This window comes from Erpetoichthys calabaricus, chromosome 12 (genome assembly GCF_900747795.2).
Source record: "Erpetoichthys calabaricus chromosome 12, fErpCal1.3, whole genome shotgun sequence".
Classification (NCBI taxonomy): domain Eukaryota; kingdom Metazoa; phylum Chordata; class Cladistia; order Polypteriformes; family Polypteridae; genus Erpetoichthys; species Erpetoichthys calabaricus.
Window position 1 is genome coordinate 3380875 of NC_041405.2, and position 22990 is coordinate 3403864.

The 22990-nt window shown below is 43.1% G+C and overlaps 1 protein-coding gene across 1 annotated transcript; it reads right to left on the reverse strand.

Moving 5' to 3' along the window:
- Nucleotides 1–962: 962 nt before the first annotated feature.
- nif3l1 (NIF3 NGG1 interacting factor 3-like 1 (S. cerevisiae)) lies at nt 963–22309 on the reverse strand. Its single transcript, XM_028814877.2, has 7 exons — nt 22235–22309; nt 15013–15505; nt 12249–12411; nt 12036–12162; nt 11811–11949; nt 11641–11724; nt 963–1204 (listed from the first exon to the last, which is right to left on the reverse strand). The coding sequence occupies exons 2-7, from the start codon at nt 15491–15493 to the stop codon at nt 1020–1022; spliced, it is 1179 nt and encodes a 392-aa protein (XP_028670710.2). The 5' UTR covers nt 15494–15505; nt 22235–22309; the 3' UTR covers nt 963–1019.
- Between the last annotated feature and the right edge of the window lie 681 nt (nt 22310–22990).

The following is a 22990-nucleotide window of genomic DNA, read 5'->3' on the forward strand; positions in this document are numbered from 1 at the left end:
TAAAACCATTTAAATTCATTATTCCCCCTCATCAAACACCACTCAGTACCCCGGAATGACAAATCAAAAATGGGATGTTAGAAAGGTAGGCAAATTACAAATAAAAACCTGAAATGTCATATTGATATATACTGACCCTTTACGGAGTTCTGGTGGTGATTCAGGCCCGGGGGTCATCTCGAGTCCTACCTGACAAGCTGGATTTGGGGCTCTTTGGCCATTCCTCTCAAGCTCTGTCAGGTTGGATGGAGACCCTCCTAGGACAGCTACGTTCAGGGGCCACTTGAGGACATTCACAGAGCTGTCCCTAAGACCCTGCTGTGTTCTCTATGTTTTGTGCCCTGTTGGGCGGTGACCCCGAGTGTTGTAGAGCAGCTTGTGAGTTGCTGTTGTTTGTATTGATGGTGGGTCTGTGACACTAGAATGGCTGAGGAGCATTGCTGTAGAGCAGTGGTCCTCAATGGTCAGGCCTCGGGGTCCAGCGTGGCTGCAGGTTTCTGTCCCCCCCCCCATTTCTTCTCGATTAGACTCCTACCTTAGTTAAGCAAGCTGTTACCTCCCTGTTTCTCCGTTTTACATAAAAATCATGAACGGGTTGCGCTGTAGATTTACTGAATGTAAGATGGGTAAGAATTCATATTTTTCCTTTTAAATATTTAATGTTTCAGTTCTCAATAAAAATTACCCAATAAGCACACAAGTGAGTAACAAGAAAGTATCTGCTCTGCCTGGAGCACCAGGAGATAATCATGAGCACGAGCTTCTCTCCAAACCTGCTACTGGGCCAATGTGAACCAAAGTCTAGAAGGACATTTTTCCAGCACTTTGAAGAATTTTAGCAAAAACAAAAAGAGTGTCGTACCCTTAGAAGAGAGGAGGACCCAATACACTGACCGTGTACGACCGAAGAGAAGGGAGCTGCTGTTCAGAGGAACAAGCCTGGAAATGAAGACCCCGCTCAGCAAAGAACTGCAACAGGCTGCTTTACCTCTACCATTTTTTTATTCTGCAAGCTGGCATCACATCACTTGCAATGGATCCCTGTCACTCTCTGAAATCAGCACGTCGACCTTGCCCTCCAACTGGGTCTTCAGTTGATCCCCCAACTGGGACAGGTAGCCCCGCTCCGTGTTGCTGTGGTCACAGAGAACAACGCTGGTCCCAGTGGCGACCGCATCTAAGACATCGTGATGGGACATCTCGCCTGAAACAAGAGGGCAAGTTTCAAAGTGGGGGGTGCTCTGAGCGCAGGGCAGGCAGGCATGGTTGGTCCAAGGCAAACACAGAAGACGAGCTCATTGGTAGGAAACGCGTAGTCCAGAAAGTGACTTCTGTATTTGAATGTATTCTTACTTCTCTTGGTGCTGGAGAGTGTCAACGTATTGCATGTTGGCTGGACATGCAAGTAAAAATATCACTGTGCACAAAATGAATACTGTTAATACATGTGGGAACATCAACAAGGAAGACCTGTAGCGGTGCTACATGAATGGGGACGTCTAAAATGTGTTCTTGCCGAGTCGCATCTTTTATAGCATTTATATGGTCTATTGTGTGTCAAAGGGAGAAGGAGAGCGCTGTACAGCCGTGACCCCTCAAAGTAATTGTTCCTGTCAATCACATCAATTCCATCTGGGCCATTGCTATATAATCAAGAGGACAAATCAGTTACACCCCGGGCCCTTCACTGGAAACCAAAGAAATACGGAATTTACACCCTCTTCACAGTTACTGCTTTCGGTGCCAAACATTCAACTGCTTCACCATCACTACACGTCGAGGAGAACACGGTGAGACTGTTTTCTGTTGTTTGGGGAAGGAGCAAACAACCATTACATCTGTGTGATACTCACCATAGGACAAGTCCAACCGGACAAGTTCACTTCCATTAATCAACTTCAGTTTGATCTTTCAGACTTTCGAGTGTTTCGTGTGTGTGTCGTATGTGTTTCGTGTTCAGTGTAGGGACAAGGGAGGTTTTTGTGTTTGTATATCTCTTTTATTATTATATTTCACCGGTCACTTTTGGAGTTGTGTGTTATGTTGGGGCGGGTTGGGGTGCGATATATATATAGTTTGGGGTTTGTTTCACTTCTATTCATTAATATTTATTCACTTTATTATTTCACGTACCGTTTGCCTTTTTGCTTATTTTGATCGTCGATTGGGGAAGTGATTTGGAACAAGTATGGCTTGTCTAGTTTAACGTTCCCTGAGGTTTCCAGGCTACGGGTCTTGGTGGTGTAATTGCCGGTCTGGACAATTGGGTCGGCTGTTACAGACCCAGAAGGGTTCCATTTTTTAATCCAGTATGGTAAAGATGGAAGGCAGATGATGATGTGATCAAAGTCCTAGGTCAAGCAGTACACCATGGTGATGGTGGTGCACATCATCATCTGTGTTGCCACCTGCTAGATGTCATTGTGTGCCACTGATGTCAGTAACAGTTTTTAGTGGGGTCACGAAGTTGGTCTTTGAAAATTGCAGAATTAAATGATGATGGCAACGATGGGACAAGCTAGGTAACTCACAGCTGGTGACATTGTTCTGGAGAGCCCAGACGTACAGACATCAGGACCAGCGAATCGGAAGGGAGGCCGTGTAGACCGCATGGCACCCCCAGTAGTATCCACTCTGACCATATGTAATTTTCTGCTTGGATCAGTACTGTGGTCACACATTCACCACTGGCATGGCCACCACTCACGTACACCTGGTGCCCTGAATGAGCTGACTGGTAAGAGGAATGGCAGTCTGATATTTTTTTATTTTTCTCTGAATTTACTGTCTTAATCTTCTTTATTTATTTATCTGGTTTGTACAATGCTATATACTGTATACCCTGCCGTTCAATCTGAAACTCTGTGAAGTGCCTTGAGCATGGGAAAGGCGCTATATAAATAAAATGTATTATTATTATGATGAAGGAAGATTCTGCCTAGGATGGAGTGAGGATCATGGATGTGCCCGACAGAGATATTCCATCGCTGACAACACTAAGCCCTAACCCTAATCCTAACCCCCAACCCTTATCTTAACATTCGGAAAACTGGGCCCTGAGGTTAATTAAACAGAATTCTCACCTCAGGCCCCCAGATGTTAAAATAGTACTTTGAACCCTTGTCTTTTTATGCTCTACCGTATTTATAATCCTAATCTTAATGTCTTTTAGTATACAGTAATCCCTCGCTACTTTGCGGTTCACTTTTCGCGGATTCACGACTTCGCAGATTTTATATGTAAGCATATCTAAATATATAAGGCGGATTTTTCGCTGCTTCCCGGGTTTCTGCGGACAATGGGTCTTTTTACTTCTGGTATTTGCTTCCTCAGTTGGTTTGCCCAGTTGATTTCATACAAGAGATGCTATTGGCGGATTGCTGAGAAGCTACCCAATCAGAGCACGCAGTTAACTTCCTGTGTGCTGCTGATTGGCTCGGCGATGGAGTGCTGCATTAACCAGGAAGTCTCATCTCACTCATTCAGCATTAACGTGCTCTTGCTACTGCATTCAGGGGATTATCACCTTCATCGTCATCATTTTTACTGCGCAGCATATTCATCACCATCATCACGTCATATATAGCTACGTGTACTTCGCTGTACAGTAAGTGTAAACTTATCTACCAATTTCATATTGCTTAGCAGTTGTCCCTGTTATTAATAGAGTAAAGGGTGGGTTGTAAACAATACAGGGAGCATTTAAAAACGTCCAAATACACTTGGAACCTATCTCCCGCGATAAGTGAGGGATTACTGTAAAGCTCTAATTGTAATTGCGATGTTAAAATTAACTTTAGGGCTCTTATTTTAACCAATACTTAATTGTTTTTTAAATGTTCTATAGTGCTTTATTTTACTTAACTGTTTTTAGACGCTCACATAATCCTAATTTTAATGGTCTTTTAAAGTTCACTTTTAGTAGTATTTTAATTCATTATTTATTTCACTTTTTAAGCAGTTCTTATTTTGACCAGGAGGGGCCATCTTTTTTTGAAACTCCTATTTTAGTCTTAAATTTTACTGCAAAAATGACAGAATTCTATAGAATTGTTAAAATACTAAATAGTGGACAACATTTGGACAATTTTAAGGGTGTTTTAGAGTGTTTTTTTTTTTTACTTATTTAATGGTAGAGGGTGCATATACCCTTAAGTAAAAATATATTTTATGGAATCAGTGTACCAGAGCGTTTGCCTTCAGCCCTCATCTCCTACCCTTATCTTAAAATTAGTGAAACAAGGCCCTAAGGTTAAAATAATGTTTTCCTTTGAGCCCTGATGTTAAACGTTCGCCTTATACAGTGGTGTGAAAAACTATTTGCCCCCTTCCTGATTTCTTATTCTTTTGCATGTTTATCACACAAAATGTTTCTGATCATCAAACACATTTAACCATTAGTCAAATATAACACAAGTAAACATAAAATGCAGTTTTTAAATGATGGTGTTTATTATTTAGGGAGAAAAAAAATCCAAACCTACATGGCCCTGTGTGAAAAAGTAATTGCCCCCTTGTTAAAAAATAACCTAACTGTGGTGTATCACACCTGAGTTCAATTTCCGTAGGCACCCCCAGGCCTGATTACTGCCACACCTGTTTCAATCAAGAAATCACTTAAATAGGAGCTGCCTGACACAGAGAAGTAGACCAAAAGCACCTCAAAAGCTAGACATCATGCCAAGATCCAAAGAAATTCAGGAACAAATGAGAACAGAAGTAATTGAGATCTATCAGTCTGGTAAAGGTTATAAAGCCATTTCTAAAGCTTTGGGACTCCAGCGAACCACAGTGAGAGCCATTATCCACAAATGGCAAAAACATGGAACAGTGGTGAACCTTCCCAGGAGTGGCTGGCCGACCAAAATTACCCCAAGAGCGCAGAGACGACTCCTCCGAGAGGTCACAAAAGACCCCAGGACAACGTCTAAAGAACTGCAGGCCTCACTTGCCTCAATTAAGGTCAGTGTTCACGACTCCACCATAAGAAAGAGACTGGGCAAAAACGGCCTGCATGGCAGATTTCCAAGACGCAAACCACTGTTAAGCAAAAAGAACATTAGGGCTCGTCTCAATTTTGCTAAGAAACATCTCAATGATTGCCAAGACTTTTGGGAAAATACCTTGTGGACTGATGAGTCAAAAGTTGAACTTTTTGGAAGGCAAATGTCCCGTTACATCTGGCGTAAAAGGAACACAGCATTTCAGAAAAAGAACATCATACCAACAGTAAAATATGGTGGTGGTAGAGTGATGGTCTGGGGTTGTTTTGCTGCTTCAGGACCCGGAAGGCTTTCTGTGATAGATGGAACCATGAATTCTACTGTCTACCAAAAAATCCTGAAGGAGAATGTCCGGCCATCTGTTCGTCAACTCAAGCTGAAGCGATCTTGGGTGCTGCAACAGGACAATGACCCAAAACACACCAGCAAATCCACCTCTGAATGGCTGAAGAAAAACAAAATGAAGACTTTGGAGTGGCCTAGTCAAAGTCCTGACCTGAATCCAATTGAGATGCTATGGCATGACCTTAAAAAGGCGGTTCATGCTAGAAAACCCTCAAATAAAGCTGAATTACAACAATTTTGCAAAGATGAGTGGGCCAAAATTCCTCCAGAGCGCTGTAAAAGACTCATTGCAAGTTATCGCAAACGCTTGATTGCAGTTATTGCTGCTAAGGGTGGCCCAACCAGTTATTAGGTTCAGGGGGCAATTACTTTTTCACACAGGGCCATGTAGGTTTGGATTTTTTTTTCTCCCTAAATAATAAAAACCACCATTTACAAACTGCATTTTGTGTTTACTTGTGTTATATTTGACTAATGGTTAAATGTGTTTGATGATCAGAAACATTTTGTGTGACAAACATGCAAAAGAATAAGAAATCAGGAAGGGGGCAAATAGTTTTTCACACCACTGTATGTCCTATCCCTACCATATCCTAATCTTAAAATTTGTAGATTTTCAGCCCTAATCTTAAAAATGGTCACTTCATGGATCTTATCTTAACCAATTTATTTGTTTTATAGTGCCTTATTTAAACTATTTGTAAAACTCAATAACCCTGTTATTAATTATTAAAGTTTTCTTTTAGTATCATTTTAATTATATATTTATTACACTTTTAATGCAGTTTCGACTCTATTTGAACCCTCTACGGGAACTGAGAATTTTACTGCAAAAATTCTGGAATATTGTAGGATTATTTAGATACTAATAAAAATGCAATATTTCATGGTAGGAAATGGATTTTTGAGTGTTTCTATTGATTTAATTGTTGAGGGTGTAAATACCTTTAAATAGGATGTTATTTTTGGGATCAGTATGCCACAGCCTGCCTTCGGCGTTCGTTCCCCTAATTCTAATTCTAAGCCTAAGCCTAACCCACGTCAGTCATCATGGTGTGGGGTGCTGTCAGCTACAGGGCTCATTTACATCTGCTGTTTCTGGAAGGGCCATTGAGCAACATCACTTAAACGCTGCCGATCCCACTGCCATGTGAAATGGTAGATGTGTTCTTCAAGCAAGATGAGGCTTACCCACATTCCATCCGTGCAACTCAGACTTGTTCTAGAGGCTGTGGGTCAACTCCACTGGTCTGCACACTCACCAGACCTGTATGGAACTGGACTGGATGGCGTGCCTCCTTCACCCGGCCCCTGGCAATGAACCTCGACCACCTGCACCTTCACATTAAAAGGGCAGGGTCTGACATTCCACAGGAGGCCATCAGTCATTTCAGTGTCAGCTTGTATGCCAGAGTGCAGGCCTGTTCTGAAGCACAGGGAGGCTACACCCAATAAATGCAAGTGGGCAGTAACCTGTGACACCATAAGTACCAAATAAACCTTGTTGTATCCGTTTGTAAGTGTGGTAATATTCTTAACACACTGATTGATGATTCTTGTACTCGAATCCGAGTTCTGTGGTGTGGCACCTACAGGGACTTGTTTCTCTCACTCCACTAGTGCATACAGTAAACAGAGGAAGACTAACTCAAGCTGACTCATAGGAGCCAAGGGTCACTGGAAAACCAAGACAATTATCAATGCCAGGCTCAGCCATCGACAAAGAGCTGCAGAGGTGCATTGAAATACACGAGGCACAGCGAATACAAGGGAATGTTATGAGGAAGACCACTAGCAAGGAGTCAAATGTGCCGGGGAGTGTCGGGCATTAGAAGGTGGAGGTGCTACACACAAAGGAGTCTGGGTAACTAACAGAATAAAAGTCGAAATGTGTTATGTACACAGAGTCATGTGGAAAAGTCAATACACCCGCTGAAATGTTTCTCTTCTTATGTGGTGTGACGGACGGCCGGCAGCTCAACCCAGCTGGGATGCTAGATGGCAACTTCCCTGCAGCATAGCAGTGCCCCGGATTCCTGCAGGGAACTCTGGGATCTGGAGTTCGGCTTCACAGCCCTGCTGGGTACCATGGGTGCCGCCAGGAGACACTGTAGGGGAACCGGAGAGTTTTTACTATCCACATAGCCCAGAAGTACTTCTAGGCTGAAGAAAAAACAAGTTCTCCATCTGACCTGGAAGTGCTAGCAGGTCACGTGGACAGAAGGACAGAAGCACTTCTGGGTCAAGGAATATATAAATGATTACTGGAGACCCAAGCAAGCGAGCCGGAGTCGGGAGGAGTAGGACAGAGCTGACTGGGAGGGGTGGAGGAGAGATTTATGTTGGTTTATTGGAGTCATTATTATTGTATTGCCTGTTTATGGTGGCGGAGGTGCTTCAGGGCACGACAACTTGAAGAAAAGTAATTCAAAGCCTTCTTGGTGATCTTACCCTGTGTTCAGTGTGTCTGTCTGTTGGCTTGAAAGGGGCAACAGCGACCCCTAGTGTCTTACAGTGGATATATGGAGATTTGATCTTCATGGCAATAGGCATCTATAGATAAAGGTGGTATGATATAACAAACATCATGCCATAGTTACATTTTGTAGTCCACTGTATAATTTAAATAAACTAGGGGGCTTCGCTTGCCAACCCCCCCGGCCTGCACTATGCGCCAGCCACTTAGCGTCTCTGCCGCTCTCGTATGTGGAGTTCACTTTCACCAAACAACAAATCTTTTATTTCTCGTGGATAGGCCTCTTCATTGGAAAGAAACATTTTTCCCTGATGGCAACACGAATTAGACAATCTACAAGTCTCCGACTTAGTTTAAAGCCAAACAATATCTACATACTTCTGTCATATCACCTATGTCCATATATTCAATCTCTTTTTGCTGTTCCGTTATTTCACTGCGTAATAATTTCCATTGGTTAGCGCTAATGCGATCTTTACTATTAGTTTTTTGAGACTTTAGAATTTTAGTACTTTCATAATCCCTAACCTGCTCTGCACGTGTATCGCACCAACGTTTTTGAACCTCTTTGCGACGTTCTACTTTGTCTTCTACTATTTGTCTTATATTTCCGACCCCGCTTGGAGCCGAGAGCACAGGAACTGTGACCATAGCATTCACACAAATGAGAAGTGAGTGGACTGTGGGCCTGGTTGTAAATGTTTGAGAGGAGGGCGGGACTTGTGAAAATCTCTTGGCAAAAAGTCTCGTCTCATGGGACCTGAAATTATCTCTCACAGAAGTTGAAATTATCTCAGAGAAAGTCTCGTCCCAGGATTTCCTTTTATAATAGAGAGATATACAGTGCATCCGGAAAGTATTCACAGCACATCACTTTTTCCACATTTTGTTATGTTACAGCCTTATTCCAAAATGGATTCATTTTTTTCCTCAGAATTCTACACACAACACCCCATAATGACAACGTGAAATAAGTTTACTTGAGGTTTTTGCAAATTTATTAAAAATAAAAAAACTGAGAACTCCCATGTCCATAAGTATTCACAGCCTTTGCTCAAAACTTTGTCGATGCCCCTTTGGCAGCCTTAAGTCTTGTTGAATATGATGCCACAAGCTTGGCACACCTATCCTTGGCCAGTTTCGCCCATTCCTCTTTGCAGCACCTCTCAAGCTCCATCAGGTTGGATGGGAAGCGTCGGTGCACAGCCATTTTAAGATCTCTCCAGAGATGTTCAATCGGATTCAAGTCTGGGCTCTGGCTGGGCCACTCAAGGACAGTCACAGAGTTGTCCTGAAGCCACTCCTTTGATATCTTGGCTGTGTCCTTAGGGTCGTTGTCCTGCTGAAAGATGAACCGTCGCCCCAGTCTGAGGTCAAGAGCGCTCTGGAGCAGGTTTTCATCCAGGATGTCTCTGTACATTGCTGCAGTCATCTTTCCCTTTATCCTTTTACTAAGGAGTGGCTTCCGTCTGGCCACTCTACCATACAGGCCTGATTGGTGGATTGCTGCAGAGATGGTTGTCCTTTTGGAAGGTTCTCCTCTCTCCACAGAGGACCTCTGGAGCTCTGACAGAGTGACCATCGGGTTCTTGGTCATCTCCCTGACTAAGGCCCTTCTCCCCCGATCGCTCAGTTTAGATGGCCGGCCAGCTCTAGGAAGAGTCCTGGTGGTTTCGAACTTCTTCCACTTACGGATGATGGAGGCCACTGTGCTCATTGGGACCTTCAAAGCAGCAGAAAGTTTTCTGTAACCTTCCCCAGATTTGTGTCTTGAGACAATCCTGTCTCGGAGGTCTACAGACAATTCCTTTAACTTCATGCTTGGTTTGTGCTCTGACATGAACTGTCAACTGTGGGACCTTCTATAGACAGGTGTGTGCCTTTCCAAATCATGTCCAGTCAACTGAATTTACCACAGGTGGACTCCAATGAAGCTGCAGAAACATCTCAAGGATGATCAGGGGAAACAGGAGGCACCTGAGCTCAATTTGGAGCTTCATGGCAAAGGCTGTGAATACTTATGGACATGTGCTTTCTCAATGTTTTTATTTTTAATAAATTTGCAAAAATCTCAAGTAAACTTTTTTCACGTTGTCATTATGGGGTGTTGTGTGTAGAATTCTGAGGAAAAAAATGAATTTAATCCATTTTGGAATAAGACTGTAACATAACAAAATGTGGAAAAAGTGATGAAGCGCTGTGAATACTTTCCGGATGCACTGTAAATGCACATTTCTCATGTGGAAAAACTAAATACACCCCTCTATTTATCACTACCTGAAATTAGAATGGGTTGCACCTGATTTGAGCCTCACTAGAGGGGATCTTGTCCAAGCCTGTCTCGTTTAAACCTCGGACATTTAGTTTGCTCTTTGTGACAGAGTGTGTGTTATCACCACGCCGAGACTGAAAGAGCTCTCTGAGGCTATCAGAAGGAAAGTTACAGTCACCTATAAGTCCTTGAAGGGATTTAAAAAGGTCTCCAAATATTTAGAAATCAACCATTTCACCCTCTGGAAGATCATCTACAAGTGGAGAAGATTTCAAACAACTGCCAACCCAATCAGGCCCGGCCATCCCAGCAATTTCAGCCTGAGAGCAGAAAGCAAGATGCTGAAAGAAATGTCCAAGAAGCTCAGAATTTCATCCAGGTAGCTTTTACCACCTGTTGATGTCAAAATGTGGGAGTCTACGGTTAAAAAGAGGCTGCACAGATCTGATCTACATGGGAGGTGTGTCAGGGGGAAACCAGAAAGAACACTGGGGCAAGACCACAGTTTGACCAAGAACTTCTGGAACAGACAGGGCAGAGGTAAAGTTATTTGGCCACAGTACCAGAAGACATTTTCAGGCAGAACTGAATTGAGGAGATTAGAGTCAAGGCTGGACTGAGATTTTCCACATACAGAAATGGCATATCTGTTCATTTTTGCATTGACTAAATTATTGCAAAGTCAGATTGTTCTATTTTTCCCCCAATTACATCACACGACAAATACACAAACACAGAGAATATTAGGAAAACAGAATACATGTGTGTGAATGAGAGGGAGGTCAGTGGAATGGTGAGGATGAGGGAGTAGATCTGGTGAAGGTGGATGAATTTAAATACTTGGGATCAGCAGTACAGAGTAACGGGGATTGTGGAAGAGAAGTGAAGAAGAGAGTGCAGGCAGGGTGGAGTGGGTGGAGAAGAGTGTCAGGAGTGATGGGTGACAGACGGGTATCAGCAAGAGTGACAGGGAAGGTCTAAAGGATAGTAATGAGACCAGCTATGTTATATGGGTTGGTGACGGTGGCACAGGAGTCAGAGCTGGAGGTGGCAGAGTTAAAGATGCTAAGATTTGCACTGGGCGTGATGAGGATGGACAGGATTAGAAATGAGGGCATTAGAGGGTCAGCTCAGGTGGGACGGTTGGGAGACAAAGTCAGAGAGGCGAGATTGTGTTGGTTTGGACATGTGCAGAGGAGAGATGCTACGTAAAATGGGAGAAGGAGGCTAAGGAAAGAGCTGCCAGATAAGAGGAGAAGAGGAAGGCCTAAGAGAAGGTTTATGGATGAGGTGAGAGAGGATATGCACGTGATGGATGTGACAGAGCAAGATACAAAGGACAGAAAAATATGGAAAAAAATGATCCGCTGTGGTGACCTCTAACGGGAGCAGCCGAAAGAAGAAGATGAAGAAGAAGAAGAGGATATCAGGAAAGGGGCAGATACTTTTTCACATCAATGCAAGTTACAGGTATGATCAGTGTTAAGACACTTCATGACTACTAAAAAAAGGAGTTAAGAAAACCTCCACTAATAGGGTCTCACCTGTCAGGTAAAGGTCCGCTTTCACTCCATTTAACACTGAGCTTCCAGAGCCCGCACACACAGCCATAGTTCTGACCAGCGACTCTGCAGGAACAAGAAAGACATAAGGCTAAAGACAGAGAGCTGAAAGCATATTTAAAATGTGAAACTGTAAACTCCAGATCCATTACCCAGAGTGCACTGCGCACCCAGCGCCAGCCTGACGTGCTGCAGCCGGAGATGGGCTTTTATTCTCTGTAGTGCTGTTGCTATGGTGACAGGCTCATCCAGCGTACACAAGCGTCCAGGGCCAGCATTTGGAACTGGAGGCTGAAACAAAGGATACGGAGTGAGCAGGACTGGCAGGTGCCAGGGCGCGGCAGAGCTGATTCGTCGACTTGCACAGACTCACTCACCTTACTGAGGGCTAACACCTCTACAGTCTGATAGATAGAGGTGTAAGGGGACAGAAGACCAAGAGCACAGGCCAAGGCTGGGCCTGTGCAGTTCACCATCACGCGAAGCAGGTCCTCAGAGTCAGACCTAAAAAAAAATGAAGGAAGTCACATGACAATGTACCCTGAGCTGGAAGAGGAACCCACCCGTGAAGCAGGGGCATAAACACTCACCTGACAGTGCACACCTGCACACCAGCCCCCTCCACTGACTTCAGACGACTGAGGATCTCCTCTGCATCCACATCCCTCCCAATGCTCAACTCCACTCGGTGACTTGCGCCACTTGGGGTTGATGAAGCGATGGAGTGGCTTATTGGGACCACCGACCCAAGACCTATGGAGACAATGAAAGATCACTGAACTCTTGTCATAAATCTGTCCATCTGGAAAACATCTCTAAGATACCAACAACTTCTACAGAGTCTGGGGCTATAACTTCAGTCTCTTCAGACGTCATATGGTAGACCCTACCAATACCAGTACCACGATCTTCATCTAAATCACACCCCCCTACGTGAGATCTTGTCCCATGAATATCATGTTCAGCACAACACTTTTTCCATGTCAACCATGCCCCTCTTTATCTTCTCCCGTATGTCAGTCTGACTGGACATGACCGACTGAATCAGGCTCTGCCATCACAAATATCCACACTACATGACCCCCCACACATTAGTGGCCCCTGCCCGGTACACCCACACCCTTAAAAAAAACACTGCGCTTTTATGTACATTAGGACCACAACACTTCTTCATGATCTACCATCCTTGGTGGGTTTCTACCACTTTTGCCTCATCCCTTCTGAAATTTCCTAGCGTTTCCTTCTTGAAACTTCGCTTTGACTTTCATGGTGAAGGTCAGTAAGTTGGGGGAACTTACTTTCAACAGGGTGGTTTGAGCTGAAATATCCTGAATTATATAATTTGCTGAGCTGTTAAGAGTGAGAAACTAAGGGGCAATTAGCTTTTCACACATGGGCTGGATAACTTTATTACTTAAGCAGATTAAATATCAACTTAGAATTGGTATTATACAGTGGGTATACAAAAGAATCCCCCTCTTCGAAATATTCCCATTTTATTTGCTTTACAGCCTTAAATGAAAACACACAAACCAATATTTTTTCCAGCTTTACTTGCTCAATGCAATCTCTAACATCCAAGTGTTAAGATATCACAGCTACAGTTGAGAAGAATTTTAAAAAATCAAAACAAAGTAATCCTTAGAATTAATAAAAGATCAGATGTAAGTGTCCACCATTTCCATTGCGGTTACTGGCTTCCTTCCACCTGTGATCAATTGTAATCCATGTGATTAGTGAAGCTGTTCCTGGAGCATTCATTCCCTTCCTTGGCAGTGCCACTGACAGCAAACAACTGACTGTGGGTAGCAGGCCACTTTCAAAAGATCTCAGGGATAGAGTTGTGGACTGACACAAGGCAGGAGATGGAGACAAACAAATCTCAAAGGCTTTATCAATCCCAAGGAGCTCAGTAAAGTCCATCATAAAGAAGTGTTTGGTACTACTAGGACGCTCCAAACTGGATGGAAGTGCAAGGAGGAAACTGGTAAGAGAGGCTACCAAAAGGTCAATGGACAATTTGAAGAAGTTACAGGATTTGATAGCAAAGATTGGTCATTGTGTGCATGTGACAACAATTTGACAAGCGCTCCACCATTGTGGCTTGTTCAGGAGGGTCGCACTTCTCAAGAAAGGCCACATTAAGGCTCGTTTGAGCTTTGCCAGAATGCTCCTTGAAGATTCTGATGCCAAGAGGAAAGAGGTCTTCTGGTCAGATGAGCCCAAAATCAAACTATTTGGCCTCGATACCAAACGGTACACCAATACAGCTCACCATCCACAACACACCATACCTACAGTAAAGCATGGAGGGGGCAGCATCCTGTTGTGGCGGGCCTGGGGCTCTTGTTAGGGTAGAAGGAAATATGGATGGGGCAAAATACCATCACATTCTTGAGGAACACCTGCTACCCTCTGCCAGAAAGTTGAAGATGGGCAGAATGTTCACCTTTCAACACGACAACGACCCGAAGCGCACAGCAAAATTGACCACCCAGTGGCTGAAAGAGAAAAAAGTGAATGTCCTGGTGTGGCCAGTCAGAGCCCAGACCTAAATCCAATTGAAAATCTGTGGGAAAGATCTGAAGATAGCAGACCAGCAATGCTCACCATCCAATTTGACCAAACTTGAACAGTTCTGTAAAGAAGAGTGGGCTCTATCTAGATGTGCAAAGCTGATAGAGAAGAATCCCAACAGAGGCAAGGCTGTCATTAAAACAAAAGGGGGTCAATAAAATGACACTGGCATTGATTTCTTATAATTTTTCGAAACTGTAGCTGTGATATCTTTCACTTGGATGTTAGAGGTGGCATTGAGTAAGTAAAGCTGGAAAGAAATAGTTTTGTGTTTTCATTTAAGGCTGTAATGCAAAAAAAATGGGAATATTTCGAAGGGGGGATTCTTTACTATACAGCCACTGTGCTTACTGCTGACTCCCTGTTACCTAATCTTATATTTTTCTGTAAAGATCTAAAGTTATTTGTTCAGGACGACTTTTTCACAGCACTGTACCTTTTTGGACCAACACAGAGAGTACCATCTTTAGTGCATCAGTCTCTCTTTCCGGCCCAGACTATCCATCCCGACTCTCTTTCTGGCCCAAGCTACCCATCCCGACCTCCTATTCTATATGAATGGACCCAGCTCTGCCATCACACTTCCACATACCTGTCTGTCTGCACCACCTCACCCCAAACCTGCATACATTTAGTTTGACTTTACCACTAGAAAAATAAAAGAGAATGTAACCCACTCCCCTGGCTCCTGCATATCCCTCCACTCATGTGGATAAACCCACTAATATGTCTGATTCTATAAACCCACATGTCCCCCAGGCAGACATCACCACTTACCCAGAGCTTGGCCCAGCCAGTCATTGACACCACCGCAGACGCAGTCGCAGGCCGTGTGTGGGGAGTAAACGGCAACCCGGCCTTCCAGCGCTGTCACAACCAGCCGCTCCTTCCAGGCTCCCCTCACAGTGCCAGAGCGCAGCCTCTTTAAAGGCCGGAAAATTGGGGGGTGATAAGAAAGAATGAAGTCCACCTTCTTCTCCAGGGCTTCATCCATCACCTGCTCTGTCAAGTCATTGGTCAGCATCATCGTCTTGACGATGTGTGGTGGGCTCGGCTCAATCAGTAAGCCAACGTTGTCCCAGCTTTCAGCCAATGAGAGGGGGGCGAGCTTCTCCAAGTTGGAGACGACCATTTGGAGGTCCATTCCCAATTGGAAGGACATCCTGCTAACAGAGTTCAGTGACCTCTTGGGGAAGAAGGTTGGGATGAGGGTCTTGTAGGACACCAGACAGAGTTGGGTTAGCAGGCGAAGCTTCATGAAGTCAAAGATCTGGAATACATCAGGAAAAACAAAATTGGTAATAAATGCTTCTTTTTCAACCAGAGACTGGCCTTCAGGTCTTTGCAAAGTGACGCTGTCAGATTCAAGCAGAGCCATCTGTAGGGAGCCATAAACATTTTCTGGGTGTCAACCCTGCTATCATTTTGCTTTGGCCAGTTTAATTTTAAGATGGTCTGCATGTGAAGGAAAGGCTCTGCTCACTTGAAATAATGCATATTCTACTGAGTGATTAATACATCGGGCAAGCAAACTAATTTTGTTTTTTTTATTAATTAAAATGAAGTCCTGACTTTTCATATTTCCCTGTTCATCATGGTGCTGGACAGTGACAGGTTGCATGTGGGTTAGACACGCTGAAGCAAGTAAGAAATTCTCTTGATTCTGTACATAGGACAACAATGACCCTATCTTCAATAATTATAAAACGCTATATAAGGGTTGTTGTATGTGTCCATCTGTCACAAGATTACTGCTGAACCACTGGGGCTAGAACCTCGATCTTGATCTTAATCGAAAGATTATGATGTGATACGTGTTGGTAAAGCAAGAAATGTGGCTAGCAGTAGCAAAACAGTTATTGGTGTTCACATCTTTCTTATGGAAAACTGCAAATAAAAATGAGAGCAGCGACATCTGCTGAGCGTGAAAGAAATTGCAGAAGCCGATTATGTAATATGGGCGGCACGGTGGCGCAGTGGGTAGCGCTGCTGCCTCGCAGTTGGGAGACCTGGGGACCCGGGTTCGCTTCCCGGGCCCTCCCTGCATGTTCTCCCCGTGTCTGCGTGGGTTTCCTCCGGGCACTCCGGTTTCCTCCCACAGTCCAAAGACATGCTGGTGAGGTGGATTGGCGATTCTAAATTGGCCCTAGTGTGTGCTTGGTGTGTGGGTGTGTTGGTGTGTGTCCTGCGGTGGGTTGGCACCCTGCCCGGGATTGGTTCGTGCCTTGTGCCCTGTGTTGGCTGGGATTGGCTCCAGCAGACCCCCGTGACCCTGTGTTCGGATTCAGCGGGTTGGAAGATGGATGGATGGATGGATGGATTATGTAATAGGAACAAAAAGAATGACAGTTTTAGCACTGAAGCAACCGGTTGGTACTCGTGAACTACTAGGGCTTGACCCTTGTTCTTGAGAGGATGAAGGTCTCAGTTTTCCTAGTAAATGTATAAACCTATACACTGGTAGTGTGCCCTCTAGTGGTCCAGGTTAACAGCTATAATTGCAGCACAAGACTGCACATCAATGGCCTCTTTGGTGGCCCCTCTTCTACTGTGCATTTGGTTGAGATGGGTGGAGGGGTTGCTTTATCCTCACACTTTGTTTTTGTGTTTAAAATGTTTGATTCATAATTCATGTATTAAATCTCTATACACAGGGTGAGTCAAAATTATGTTAACACTAACGGTACTGCTAAGTATATACTGGCATACAATTTATGAGCCACATGTGGTCCATGTATTGAACATGATGGCGAACAGGTTGAGACATTCCTGTAAATCATCTTGCACATATAAAGTATGTTTTGTGAATAAATTGTTTCTGCCATTCAAATGATAACAATATTTTGGCTCACCCTACATTTAAAATCCAACGTCTGTCCACTTTTCACGAGAGAACTACTTAACGGATTTAGATTGGATATTTTTCTATAATTTGCTTGAACATTCCAGTTGATTTTGTGACTTCCCTCATCACACCAAGTACCATAGTTCACTTGCTGGAGCGATGTATTCGCGCTCATCTGAGACAAAGGCTGCAGGCCGAGGGGAGGGGGAAGCGTGACGTCAGGAGTGGGGAGCCAGGCAGGGTCCTCCTCACTCACGTGGCAGCCTCCGTTTTAGTCGATCTACCTCTGGCCACGTTTCGGAGCAGACCTTGCCTCCCCTTGGCTAGCGATACCGGTTTGTTTATTGATTTTTAAAGTTTGGCCTGTTTCACACTACTACGTGGGCGGAGCGCAGGGGACGGCTAGTGTTTATTAAATGTAATAAAAAACAAGACTGCACCTTATAGCAGTGTGCCCACTAGTGGCTATAGTTATGGCGTGCAAGTCTTGCAAAGCACAAAACTGCATCTTCATGTCAGCGTGCCCCCTCGTTGCCATTGTTATCAGCATTAATTATAGAACAGACTTTATCTTGATGACAGTGTGCCCCTAGTAGCTATGGTTATGCGCCCTGAAGGCTGATTGTCTGCCTCTGCGGTAGCTATGCGCCTGGGCCACGTTGTAGGCAGTGCCATGGAAAGCTGTTTATACTTCTGTATCGCATCACAGGTACACGTCTGAGTGCGAGTTGGTGGTGTTTGTAGTGCGCAAGAAAAGCAAACAGTCCATTAAAATGCAAGCAATGTTTGCACTCCGGGATCACCGCTCCACTTGCTAGACATTTCTCTTCTGTGGGCAAATGTATCTCTCCCTAACATTTTTACTTTCTCGTAGGGAAAGTATTGGAATCGTCCAAAAATTTGATTTTGAGATTTTGATTGATCTCGATGTTTTAGACCTCCCCATTTCTGGAATTACATCCTGTGTGTGTGTCTGTATGTAAACATGATAACTTGAGTACGCTCTCACTTAGGTCAGCCAAATTCTGAATACAAGTATTAGGTACAAAACGTAGATTTCTATCAACTTTTGAGCTATTTCAGCTAACCGGAATGATACTTTTTTATTCATGCACCTGCAGAGTCTGATTTATTCAACTTTACTTTTATAATAATTGTTCAGTATATTATTAATTTGACTTGTTGTTGATGGTTCTTTAATGGACATAATATAAAAATATAACCATTGTCTTGTGGTTTACTCCTCAAATATCCATCCTCATATCAGAGTATACGAGAAAGTCAAGGGGAGACCAACAATATATATATATTTTTTTACTTTTTCATACATGCACTGTCTTCCAAATTGGAAGATGAACAGAAACGCATTTCAGGAAATACATAGTTACCAAACTGGCCAACCAGAGTCGTAGGGTTTGTGTCAATACAGCACATAGTCACATTTTCGAGAAAGTGGGTGTCAAGGCTATGCTGCAGATATCTTGTAGGTGACACAGACTTGACGCAGAAATATAAATCAACCTTTGAGTACAAGGCTGCACGTTAATAAAAATGTGGCCTGCTGGTAACTCGGAGTTGCAGTACAAGAATTTAGCTTGATGGCAATGTACCCCCTGGTGGCCAAGGCTGTAATTACACAGTTCACGTTTCAGGGTACTTTGGCCATGTCACATGCTACTACTACTATGAACGACGGCCCATCGCATGTGTAGCTCTATTGAGAGGATGGATAAGAACTACTTTACTTTTTTTTTTTAAAGAGAATACAGAAAAACAGAAAAGTTATTTATGGGGGGATTGTCTGCTGAGCATCATGTGATCACAACTGAGCTGATGGTTCTTCTGTCTCTCTCGCTGCGGGATTGTGGGCAATCGTCTCCTACTCTCTGTCTGAGTCGGCGTGCCTCACTCATATAGTCAACATCCGTACGAGCGTATACTGTTTACTACAGCATTAGCATTGTGACTGTGTGTGCGCGCTCGCTCATGTGTGTATGTGTGTGCATGTGTGTGTGTGTGTATGTGCTGTGACATGCAAATCCCCATTTTGCACCCTAAAACATGATGCTGAGTCTCAGTACTTTAGCAACACCAGCTTTATTCAGCTTGAAACAGCAGTTATTTATTGTAGCAGGGTCTGCTGCTCTCCTATACACAGACACAGCAGTCAGGCAGGGCCCTGCACATTTATAACGTTCCTTGTTCCTTGTATCACCCATCGACGGCAGTTGCTTACAGCATGTCCGTGATCTTTTCGGATTCGCTTTTACGGCGAACTGCTACAGCTCTGGGAGACTGCGGTTGCTTTGGGACGCTCTTCCACGTGTCATCCCGTTGGGTGCAATCCCACAAGAGTTTAGAAACTGACTCACATCAGCCATGATTCTTTTCAAAGGTAAAGTGCAGGTTAATTTGTTTTATGTATTTTTACTTTATATTTTGTATTAATCATTTTTATATGAATAGTTTTGGGTTGTGGAACAAATCATCTAAGTTTCCATTATTTCTTATGGGGAAATTCACTTTGATATATGAGTGCTTTGGTCTAAGAGCATGTTTCCAGAACAAATTATGCTCGCAAACTGAGGTTCCACTGTATATCTATCATGTTACTTATGTTTTAGTGCTAATGACTGACAACAGAGATGCAGTCTGTTCAGTTAATCAGCAGCTCTAGTCAGGGTGTGCTAAACTGAAGTAGTGAGTCTTCCGCCGGGATTTAAAAGCTGAGACCGAAGGGGCACCTCTTATAGTAGCAGGCAGACCACTCCACAGTTTAGGGGCCCTGTAACTAAAACCTCGACCTCCCCCTGTTATTTTATTAATCCTTGGAATCAGAAGCAGACCAGCATCTTGAGATCTTAATGTGCGCTCAGGTTTGTAAGTCATGATAAGTTCCGACAATTAAGCCGGACCTCGGCCATTTAATGCTTTATATGTTAAAAGATGGATTTTGAAATCTGCCCTAAACTTAACCGGGAGCCAGTGTAAGGATTGAAGAACTGGAGTTATGTGTTCGTATTTTCTTATTCTTGTAATAATTCTTGCAGCAGCATTTTGGATTAACCGGAGGCTGTATAAAGAACAGTTTGAACATCCAGTGAACACCGCATTGCAGTAGTCAATCCTACTAGAAATAAATGCATGAATTCATTTCAGAATTCCATTTATTTAGAAAGCGCCTTAATTTCCCAACATTTTTAAGATGGAAAAAACCTGATTTGGACAACTTTGTAATATGCGCTTTAAATGACATGCTAGTGTCAAAGATAACTCCGAGATTGCGGGCTGATTTAGTAAAATCAATGGGGATTCCAACTGAGTTAAATGATGACAAAATATTGTTGTGATCAGCATCATTCCCTCAAACAATTAACATCTGTTTTATCGGTGTTTAAAGACAAGTAGTTCTCATCCATCCACTCCTATAATTCACTAACACAACTAATTAAAACAACATTGGAGAAATTTCATTTGATCTAAATGAAAGGTAAAACTGGGTGTCATCTGCATACGAGTGAAAATTAACATTATGTTTCCTAATGAGAGATCCCAGTGGAAGCATGTACAGTGAAAACAGTAAAGGTCCCAGTACTGAGCCCTGCGGGACACCATATTGAACTTCTGTGTATAATGATGGAGTGCTGTCAGCACATTTCTCTACATACTGGAATCGATTTGATAAATAAGAACTAAACCAAGTGAGCACGGTGCCTGTAAGCCAACATCATTTTCTAGCCTGTGCAGTAAAATAGAATGGTCGATGGTGTCAAATGCTGCACTTAAGTCTAACAACATAATTACAGTGGAGTTTCCTTCATCAGAGGATATCAGAATGTTGTTTACAACCCACATTAGTGCCGTTTCTGTACTATGACCAGTGCGGAAACCAGACTGGAATTTCTCAAATGAATTGTAATGTGTAAGGTGAGAATGAAGCTGATTGGCGACTACTTTTTCTAGTATTTTAGAGAGAAAGTGTAAATTTGAAATAGGCCTATAATTATTTAGTATGTGTGGGTCTAGATCTGACTTTTTAAGTAATGGTTTAATGACTGACACTTTTAGTGCATCAGGTACTGTGACATGCAATAATGAACTATTGATAATGTTTAGAATATAGTCATCAAAGATACTGGGATGGCTGGAATCACTGGATGCAAACATTCTGTCATCAGATTAGACAGCCCAGTACAGACTCTGCAACAGAATCCCCAGGAATGGGTGGACAGATAGATGGCCGAGGTCTCCATGACAGTAACTACGTTGACTTTGTCTTTGATTTTCTATTTTACAATTGACCATGGACCCCACCTAGAGACTTAGCTTCTCCAGGGATGAGGCTAACTGGAGGTTTTGTTTTCTTCTGCATCACTGTCAACTGGCCACACGATTATTAACAGGTAAATATTGCCGGCTTCCATGAACGTTAATCAGTTTCTATGTTATCTGTGTTTTAACAAATCTATGTGTGTACTTTGTAAAATTTATACTTGCACTTTACCAAAAACCTTCTCACAGTGCTCCACATTGCTCTCAGTGAAGAGAGGTATAAAAAAATAAAACTGAACTCAATGAAGGATTTGTCAACACTTTGCTTTACCTGGTTGGGGAAGCGAGTGCACAGTGCATGCTACCCAGTCTGACGTTTTTAAAAAATTAATAGTACAGATTAATAGCCTGATTTGTAAGGCTATTCTGTCATTATAGAATAGTGTACTGCTTGCGCTATACAATAATGGGTTGTTCCAGTATATATTGATTGGCACGACACTCTTACATCTGTAAACGAGTTACACTAAATAATCAAGGTTTACCTGTGTCCAGCCATTCTACTTAGTATCTCGCCTGACTGACAGGATAACAGATCCGTCCATGATGTTCTGTTTGAATCGAGAGCAAGGGTGGGGGGAAACCGCATCGAGTTGGCATATAAATCACTACACAGAAGTCAATGGAGACAACCCTCCTTTAGCGGAGAGTCAACTATAATTCGCAACACGTCCGCGTGCCAGGAAAGCAGGCCGTATATGGAGGTGAGCAGCACAGTTTTCCTTTCAATATCCGCAGCAAAAACAAACCGAACCAGTAAAACTTCCACAGAGCAAACCTTTCACGCAAAATATAACACCATGCAACAAGCAGCACGCTTACCTGACATGTCCGGCTCGTCTGTCAACTCTGCTTCCGTTTTCCGGAAGAAAAAAAAATCAGCCAATGAGAGAGCGGCGTTCTCAGGGAACGAGCAGGCTACGCTCACTTAGGCATTTGATTGACGGTCAGAGTAGCCAATGGTGTTGTGGTATCGCTACTGCGGGCCGCCCATGTGCTCAGTTACCGTATTTACTTAAGTCTTTTTTTTAACAGGATTTATGTATGAGAGTTAGAAACACGGTGGACGGATTAATATTTATCATCAAGTAAATAATTAGTGTTTAATATAAGACAATAATAACAATAATGCAATTATTATTCTTTCTAGAAAGTCTTCCCTGTACTCACTGACCGGCGTTACACAACCTGCTGGATAAACTCCGCTCCAGGCTTTGCAGAAGGAAAATGGTAAGGCGCTATATATAATAAATCGGTTTCTACATATGTAAGGTGCCACATTAGATAGATAGATAGATAGATAGATAGATAGATAGATAGATAGATAGATAGATAGATAGATAGATAGATAGATAGATAGATAGATAGATAGAAATGCTCACAAGTATGATTATATTGTGTTCCTTGCATGTTCTCCCAACTCCAACTCTAAAGTGAATTGCCTGGAGTAAAATATGACCTAATTCTCTTTCTCACTAAGTTGACCATCAGGGTATACATCATGGATGCTGACAAGCGGTGAGGCCATTAGTGAGTGACGCTAGAGTAATCACCATCCTTTTACATTTCTATCATCAG

What these genes read in the sequence shown, in the direction of transcription:
- nif3l1 (XM_028814877.2), bottom strand. Translation starts at nt 15,493, where the DNA reads ATGAAGCTTCGCCTGCTAACCCAACTCTGTCTGGTGTCCTACAAGACC. An exon ending in CTGGCTGGGCCAAGCTCTGG is followed by an intron (nt 12,412 to 15,012) that starts GTAAGTGGTGAT and finishes TTGTCTCCATAG; the next exon opens with GTCTTGGGTCGGTGGTCCCA. An exon ending in GGGTGCGCAGTGCACTCTGG is followed by an intron (nt 11,725 to 11,810) that starts GTAATGGATCTG and finishes TTGTTCCTGCAG; the next exon opens with AGTCGCTGGTCAGAACTATG.